This window comes from Podarcis gaigeae (assembly GCF_964106915.1).
Source record: "Podarcis gaigeae genome assembly, chromosome: 3".
Classification (NCBI taxonomy): domain Eukaryota; kingdom Metazoa; phylum Chordata; class Lepidosauria; order Squamata; family Lacertidae; genus Podarcis; species Podarcis gaigeae.
Genome location: NC_139680.1, coordinates 122,023,938 through 122,032,425, shown reverse-complemented (window position 1 = coordinate 122,032,425; position 8,488 = coordinate 122,023,938). Strand labels below are relative to the sequence as shown.

Sequence of the window (8,488 nt, the reverse complement as noted above, 5' to 3'; positions counted from 1 at the left end):
AGGGCGTTCCACAGGGCGGGTGCCACCACCGAGAAGGACCTCTGCCTGGTTCCCTGTAACCTCCCTTCTCGCAGGGATGGAACCGCCAGAAGGCCCTCAGAGCTGGACCTCAGTGTCTGGCCTGGGTGATTGGAGTAGAGACACTCCTTCAGGGATACTGGATCGAGGCCATTTAGGGCTTTCAAGGTCAGCACCAACACTTTGAATTGTGCTCAGAAACGTACTGGGAGCCAATGCAGATCTCTCAGGACCGGTGTTATGTGGTCCCGGTGGCCACTACCAGTCACCAGTCTAGCTGCCGCATTCAGGATTAGTTGTAGTCCAAGTAGTAGTAGTCCATTTCATTTCTTTTCACTGAGAGATCGCAAACACAGTGTGCTGCTGGTCCCGGACTACAGCTTTGGAGGCAGCAAAGGTAAATTGTGTTGAAAAGAGGTTTACAACAAATTCTGTTAGCTCCCAGACTTGCTTTGTCTCCTGTTTGGCCCATCTTCTTCACACAGCGCAGTGTTAGACTGTGGAACTCCCTCCCACAGGAAGCACAAGATGGCCATTGAGCTGGATGGCTTCAAAAGAGGATGGGACAAATCCACGCAGGAGGAGTTTTCGATGGCTGCTAGTCAGGATGGCCCTGCTCTGCCTCCACAGTCGAGGAAGCAATGCTTCTGGAAACCCCTTTCCTGGAGACAAGAGGAGGGGAGAATGAATGGAGCTCGTGTTCGAATCCTGCTTGCTGGTTTCACAGAATGGCACCTGGTTGTCGGCTGCTGTGAGAACAGGATGTTGGAGGAGATGGCCTGATCCTGGGGCCTGATCCAGCAGCTCATCTTCTGTTCTTCAGGAACCTCCAGGTCCAGAGGCAGTATATCTTGGTTCCTAGGTTCTTTGGGGTCTTTGCTGGACCAGATGGGCCACTTCTCCTCCAAAGTCTCTGCTCCCCAGGAGCTTTCGGTCAAAAACTGGCAGTGCAGCTGTGCCCCCCCCAGGGGAGGGAAGAAAGGGGCGAGCGACGCAGGAGGGCAGCAGGTGCGCCATCTGCTTCGCTTCTGGCCAGAGCTGGGACCAGTACTGGATTTACATATCGGCTAAACAAGCTATAGCTTAGAGCTCCACTCTTTTGGCCCCCCAAATTTTTTTAAAGGAATAAGAAAACTGGATGTACATTTCCAAAATATAAGATAAACAACAAATAAAATAAAACCTACATACAGCAACAGTGTTTTGTGTTGTGTGGGCTCCTGTGATGTAAGTCATGGGCCCCACCTGCTCTCTAAAATATCCCTGGTTTGCTCCTTTCTATATATAGGGTGCCTACATTCTGCATGAGAGGGAATCGGGTGGCAGTGTGGTGTAAACAGAGCCTAGGGCTTGCTGATCAGAAGGTCGGCGGTTCGAATCCCCGTGATGGGATGAGCTCCCATTGCTCACTCCCAGCTCCTGCCAACCTAGCAGTTCGAAAGCACATCAAAGTGCAAGTAGATAAATAGGTACCACTTCGGCGGGAAGGTAAACGGCGTTTCTGTGTGCTGCTCTGGTTCGCCAGAAGCGGCTCAGTCCTGCTGGCCACACGACCCGGAAGCTGTACGCCGGCTCCCTCGGCCAATAAAGCGAGATGAGCGCTGCAACCCCAGAGTCGGCCACGACTGGACCTAATGGTCAGGGGTCCCTTGACCTTTACCTTACATTCTGCATGGACTGTTTGCATGGAAACATGTGCAAAGGGCTTGAGATACCTATGAGGTCCCTAAATGACCATCTAGCATATATTCAACACCTAAAACAGCGACAGTTTGTTGCTGACAAAAAGACAGCTGGACATAGAAAGGGCCCCATTACCTTCAGGAGCTGAGGGCCACATCAAACCTCAATCCGGCCCTGGGTGGGATCCAGGGAATAATTTTGAACCTGCAGGCGCAGCATCTCGGAAGCCCCAGTTAAGCAGCAGGTATCTCGGCTTCAGTAGCGGGGGCCGCTGTCTCTTTAAGAACTCCGGGCTTCCGCCCTTCCCAAAGATGGCGCGCCGCGCGACGGAGGGACGGGCCTGACGCGCGACGCGCGACGCCTCTCGCGCCGGCCGGGCTGGGCGCTGACGTGGGCCGGGAGTCCGCGCATGCCCACTCGGGACCTGAGCTCTGCCGCCGCCGCCGCCGCCGCCGCCGCCGAGAGGGGCTGAGGAGGAGGAGGAGGAGGAGGAGGGCATGAGCTGACCTTTGACCCGCCCGCCATGGCCCCCCGGCGGCCCCCGGAGCTCTACCGGGCCCCCTTCCCGCTCTACGCCCTGCGCGTGCACCGCGGGGCCCGCCTGGCGCTCATCGCGGGCGGCGGAGGCGCGGCCAAGACGGGCATCAAGAACGGGCTGGTGAGGGCACGGGGGGGGGGCGAGGCGCGAAGGGGTTAATCTTCTGAGCAGTGGCTGACCTGCCCCCCTCTCCTCTCCGCCTTGGCACCCTTGGGTGCCCCCTTGGCCCAAGGGGGAGGAGGGCCTGGAAGCGCCCCCAAGGCAGGGGGAAGAGGGGGAGCCCTGTCCCCGGGGGGGGGGGCGAGGCGCGAAGGGGTTAATCTGAGCAGTGGCTGACCTGCCCCCCTCTCCTCTCCGCCTTGGCACCCTTGGGTGCCCCCTTGGCCCAAGGGGGAGGAGGGCCTAGAAGCGCCCCCAAGGCAGGGGGAAGAGGGGGAGCCCTGTCCCGGGGGGGGGGGAGGCGCGAAGGGGTTAATCTGAGCAGTGGCTGACCTGCCCCCCCTCTCCTCTCCGCCTTGGCACCCTTGGGTGCCCCCTTGGCCCAAGGGGGAGGAGGGCCTAGAAGCGCCCCCAAGGCAAGGGGAAGAGGGGGAGCCCTGTCCCGGGGGGGAGGCACGAAGGGGTTAATCTTCTTAGCAATGGCTGACCTGCCCCCTCTCCTTTCTCCCCCCCCCCCCGCAGCATTTCCTGCAGCTGGACTGGCGAGGGGGGGAGCTGTGCGCCTCGCTGCTCCATGCCCACGACACGGAGACGCGCGCCACCATGACCATGGCGCTGGCCGGGGACCTCATTGCGGCCGGGCAGGACGCCTCCTGCCACATCCTCAGCTTCCGCCTGCAGAAGCCCAGCGGGAAGAAAGCGGAGGCGGGGGCCGAAGGGGCTGCCGACAAAGCAGGTGGGGGCCGGACCCCTGGAGAGAGGGGCGGAGGGGGAGCCGCTGGTAGAGTTGGAAGGGATCCCCAAGGGACATCTAGTCCAACCCCCTGCCATGCAGGAATCGCAGCTCAAGGATCCCGTTTGGTCTCTGTTTACAAACCTCCAAGGAAGCAGAATTGATTCCACTCCATTCTTACCGTCAGAAAGTTCTTTCTAATATTTCACCGGAATCTCCTTTCTTGGTTTGGGTCCCTTCTGGAGCAGCGGAACGCCAGCTTGTGGCCTCCTCCCTTGCAATCTGGCTCCGTCTTCCCTGAGGGAAGGGGCATGGAGGGCAGCGAGTGGGCAGAGTTGGCCACAGCCCTCGATCTCTTCCGTTGCGCCCCCAGGTGCTGGCGACAAGGGTCCCCGGAGGCGCAAGGCCCCCGCCCCCAGCGGGTCGGGCAGCAACGGCGGCATGCGCAGCGAGACGAGCCAGGTGGCCGTGGAGACCCTGCACTGCGTCCAGACGGACACCAGCCCAGACGCCCTGCAGAAGGCCGTCTGCTTCAACCACGACCACACTCTCCTGGCCACGGGGGGCGTGGACGGCTTCTTGCGCGTCTGGGAGGTAAGGGGAGGGCGCCTGAATGGGTGTTGCAATGGTGGGCAAGAGGGGGTGCTCTGGTGCCAGGGGGCCAAATATCTCCTTCTGTCTGCAGTTCCCCAGCATGAAGAAATCCCTGGAGTTCCAGGCCCACAACGGGGAGATTGAGGACATAGCGCTGAGCCCCGACAACAAGGTGAGGGGTGCTGGTCTGGTCGCTGGGGGTCTGTCGGGGCACCGCAGGAGGACCCAAGACCCCCGTCCTGGTGGTCCTTAGAAGAGTCACTCACTTGCAAAGGGAAGAGGCTCCTTCGCTGTCTGGGTTCAGAGACCAGGAGGAGCAGGAGGAGGGAGATGGGCAGTGCCAAGGCAGGTGCCCTTGGGGTGCCCATGGGGCCTGGGGGGTGTTCCTCTTGTGACTGTGCAGAGGGGTCTCCAGCATATGACTTCCTGGAGCAAGGGAGGGGGGCTCCAGAGACCCCCAGAAAGGCAAGCTGAGCAATGGATTTGACCAGTTCATGGAGAAAAGGCCTGTTGGTGGCTCCTGGCTGTGCTGTGCCCCCCCCCCCCCGCCAGTCGCAGCCAGCGATGCTTCTGAACGCCGGTTGCTGGAAACCGCAGGGGGGTGGAGAGCTCATGCGCCCAGATCCTGCTCGCTGGGTTCCCACGGGGACTTCCGATCGGCCGCTGGGAGACCAGGATGCAGGACCCAATCTAGCAGCCAGGCTCTTCATGTGTCAAGGAAATAAGTGCGTTTTTTATTTTGGCTGGGGAGGGATTTGCATCCTTGTCTCCCCTCGTCTCTCAGCCCAGGGGCTCAAAGGAAATGGCCCCTTTTAAAAAGTGGGGCAGGCAATGGGTCTGCACATGGTTGTGAGCCCACGTGGTCTCCTCTGCCGCTGGGTCACTAGGCCTTTTCCAGCCCTTCCTTGAGGCTTCTTGCAAAATGCTCCCCCTGGGGCAGCACGCTGTGAATAGGGGCCAAAGCCTCCTTGTGGAAATGAAGCTCTCAGTTCCACCCCAGACCTTCCAAGTCTCCCAAGGCTGGGTGCAGAAGGGAGGAAAGGCAGGAAGCAGCCATTGCTTTGCCTTCCTTCTTCCTCCAGCAAGGAAAGCGACGGACCTGGGAGGGGTGGTGCTGTTCCTGGGGTCCCTCGTCCTCCCTGAGCCCCGCCCTCTTGCCCCTCCGCAGGTGGTGACGGTGGGCCGGGACTTCCAGTGCTGCATCTGGCAGCGGGACCAGATGGTGACGGGGCTGCACTGGAACGAGAACCTCCCAGGCATCCCGGAAAAGGCCTATCGCTACCAGGCCTGCAGGTAACGGGCTGGGCAGGGGGCAGGCGGGGCCCCTGTGTGGGCTGTCCGTCCCCTGACGCCTCCTCTCGCTTCTGGCGCAGGTTCGGGACGGTGGAGGACCAGGCTCAGGCGCTGCGTCTGTACACGGTGCAGATCCCCCACAAGCGGGAGCGGCGCCCGCCCCCCTGCTACATCACCAAGTGGGACGGGCACAGCTTCCTCCCGCTGCTCACCAGGCCCTGCGGCAACGAGGTCGTCTCCTGCCTCTCCGTCAGGTAGGGCCACGCCTCTCTGGCTTTCCTCCTTTTGGGGTCCTCCCGGCACTGAGGGGCTCCAGCTCCCCTCGTCCCTGACCATTGGCCTTGCTGGCCGTTGGGGGTTGGAATCTGATGGCGTCGGAAGAGGGGCCGGTCCCCTTGGCCAGCTGCTGGAGCAAGACTGATACTGAAGCTCCCCACTGCCTGCAGACTGCACCGCCTTGGGTTGAGCCCTTTCTCCTTTAATCCCAGGTGGATGCTGTAGTTGAGATTCCTGCCTTGCTGGGTTGGGCTAAATAATAATAATAATATAATAATAATTTATTATTTATACCCCACCCATCTGGCTGGGTTTCCCCAGCCACTCTGGGCAGCTTCCAACAAAACACTAATATACAATAACCTATTAACCATTAAAATCTTCCCTGAACAGGGCTGCCTTTAGATATCTTCTGAAACCACAGCTAAGGGGTCCCTGAGGGCTGGTCCTCCGACCTCTGCGTAAACACCTCCAATTAGGGGTTTTTCATGCGCTCTGGGGGTGAGATGCATCTGGCCTTGAAAGGGCTCTCTGTATATATGCTAAAGAACTTTTGACATACTTGCCGATTGCTGTTGGGCAAACAGAAGCGCAACCCAAGAAGCCGTTGCGCAATGTAGCCTGGCAGGCCTGGCGTCAGAGCCCTTGCGACACTGCAAGCACCCACAACCCACGTTTGCTGTAGGTTAAAGGGAGTTTATTTTATCTGCCTCCGGATCATGCAAACAGCACCTGTCTGAAAATGCCAGAACAATTCGCCTTGCGCGATCTTCTCCCCATTGAGGTCCAGCTTCTGTTTTTTGCATTTGCAGTGACTTTTGCCTCCCCCTGACGTAAGATTTCCGAAGATGTGGTGCCAATGCTCCTGCTCTCCTGTTTTTGTTATGTGTTTTATTCCTCCTTTATATTTCCTGTGCAATGGAAGCGATACCAAATACATATTTTGGGGTGGGGGTTCCCCACAAACCTGCTTGCCTTGTTCTGAAGCTGACTGCTGTCTGTCTGTGCTTGCAGTGACACGGGCACATTCCTGGGGCTGGGCACCGTCACGGGCTCCGTGGCCATCTTCGTGGCCTTCTCCTTGCAGGTAGGCAACTTCCCGCTCCAGGCGGCTCCTGGCCTCGTGGGCAGCCTGACACTGCTAGCCCAAGGGCAGGAGAGAGCCAGCAAAGGCCCTGGGCAGGTCCTAGGGCTGGAGCACAGAGAGGGCTGGAGTCGAGCTGGGAGGGATCCACCTTGTAGTGCTGGTGTCAGAAAAGAAAAGCCCCCCTAAGCCGGCTGGGCGGGGCTGGGGGTGAGGCTGAGGACAGGCACGCTGCAGGCATGGCCAGCTGCTTCCCTCCAAGGGCTGGGGGCCTAAATGGCATCGGGGAACAAGTGCGGATCCTGAGAGCCCCATCGCTGTTCCACCTCCCCACTCCCTCTCTGGAAGACCTTCACGTGAGGCCTAGGACCCTTGTACCTAGGGGACCGCCTCTCCCAATATGCCACATGGAGGACCTTAAGGTCCATAAATAGCAACACCCTAGAGGTCCCAGGCCTCAAGGAAGCCAGATTAGCCTCAAGCAGAGCTAGGGCCTTTTCAACACTGGCCCCGGCCTGGTGGAACGCTCTGTCTCATGAGAGCAGGGCCATGCGGGGTCTGATTTCTTTCCACGGGGCCTGTAAGACAGAGTTGTTCCAGCTGGATTTGATTCCAGTTTCTGGATACTAATGGAAAGTAGCTCTCGCACTCGGATCCTCTCATGTGTTTCCCTCTGGGGAATATGGTTGGCGACAGTGAGAAGAGGATGTGGGGCGTGAGGGGCCCCTGGCCTGACCCGGCCGGCTCTTCTTCTCTCCCGCAGAGGCTGTACTACGTGCGAGAGGCGCACGGCATCGTGGTGACGGCGTTGGCTTTCCTGCCGGACACCCCTGACCTGCTCCAGGACAACGAGGCGGCCCTGCTCAGCGTGGCCGTCGACAGCCGCTGCCGCCTGCACCGCATCCCTTGCCGACGTAGGTCGGGGGTGGGGCCCCTGCCCTGCCACAGGGGAGCTGGGGGCCCCCCCTGCTTTGCTCAGTCCTCTCCCCTCTCTCCTTGCAGGGAGCTTCCCCGTGTGGCTGATGCTGCTCTTGTGCGCTGGACTCATCGTGGCCTCGGTCCTGCTGCTCCAGCTGGCCTTCCCCGGCTTCCTCTAGGCCTCGGCTCTGCCCTTCCTGCGTGGGGGGCGCCCACCCTTCCTCATCCCAGAGACTGCAAAAGGCTCCAGGGTCCGGGGCGAAGGCTGCCCCCTCAGAGCCTGTGGACAGGTGTGCTTGGCTGAGCCAGGGGGGCAGAACCCCCACAGATGAAGTCTTGGGGTTGGGCATGAACTCTCGTCGTCCCCCGTTTCCCCCGCTGGTGACTACGGGGTGGGGCAGCCCCACTCCTCCGTTCTGGACTGCCACGTTGAAACATTCCAGCCTCGGCTGCTTTGGGCAAGCGAGGCTCCTCCCAGCCCCACGACGGGGGTCTTGCAAGTTGCCATTAAACGAGATGATGGAGCAAGAGCTCTGCTCCCTGCTTGCCTCGTCTGTCCCCTCCTGGCCGGGGCTGGAGCACCCCGCAGGTGCGCGAGGGGCTGTTTTGCACCAGACTTGGAGCAGTGGAGGTGGTCTGCCCCGTGGGACCCCTTCCCCGCTCTACTAAACGGCTGCAGCCTGGCAGCCCCCACCTGGCCTTGTGCCCATGGGTGTTGGGGCACGAGGAAGAGAGGAGCAGGGGGCTTGTGCCTTTTGGGGGTACATGGGCTTTTTAGGGGTTGCATGTGCCATCAAGCTGCGGAAATGCTGATCAGAGCTCAGATTCTTGCCTTGCAGCGGGTTGGCCTTAGATGACCCACGACTTATGCGATGACCCAACTAAGCCACTAAAAATTCCCCTAAGCTGTAATCCGACCTCCTTCCTCTTGCTCAACTCCGGTATCTGTTTTCCCTCCGTGTAACTCTAATCCCCCCCTTCCTGCGGCTGAGAGGGTCCTTTGCTCCTCCGCCATGTGCAAAGCCTGTCAGGAATCTCTCAGCTGCTGCTGGCTTCCTCCAGCTTCCCAGGAAGCTCACATTTCTGCAGGTCAGCTGTGAGGATCCTGCTACCAATGCCATTGGCTCCCAGTTGCCGTGTCCTGCAATGACGCCAGCCCTTTATTTCCCCAGCAATGAAGTTGTATTTCGTA

The 8,488-nt window shown here is 59.8% G+C and overlaps 1 protein-coding gene across 1 annotated transcript; it reads left to right on the top strand.

Moving 5' to 3' along the window:
* The first annotated feature begins 2,069 nt into the window (after positions 1–2,069).
* On the top strand, positions 2,070–7,826 carry PREB (prolactin regulatory element binding). The gene is made up of 9 exons (XM_083733637.1): positions 2,070–2,359; positions 2,921–3,134; positions 3,505–3,725; positions 3,817–3,897; positions 4,894–5,018; positions 5,099–5,272; positions 6,309–6,381; positions 7,142–7,292; positions 7,381–7,826. Exons 1-9 carry the CDS (start codon positions 2,225–2,227, stop codon positions 7,473–7,475), a joined length of 1,269 nt encoding a protein of 422 aa, XP_083589763.1. The 5' UTR covers positions 2,070–2,224; the 3' UTR covers positions 7,476–7,826.
* The last annotated feature ends 662 nt before the right edge of the window (positions 7,827–8,488 follow it).

Coding starts and splice junctions, on each gene's coding strand:
- PREB (XM_083733637.1), top strand. CDS start 2,225: ATGGCCCCCCGGCGGCCCCCGGAGCTCTACCGGGCCCCCTTCCCGCTC. Junction 5,019..5,098: donor TATCGCTACCAGGCCTGCAG/GTAACGGGCTGG, acceptor CTTCTGGCGCAG/GTTCGGGACGGTGGAGGACC. Junction 7,293..7,380: donor GCACCGCATCCCTTGCCGAC/GTAGGTCGGGGG, acceptor CTCTCCTTGCAG/GGAGCTTCCCCGTGTGGCTG.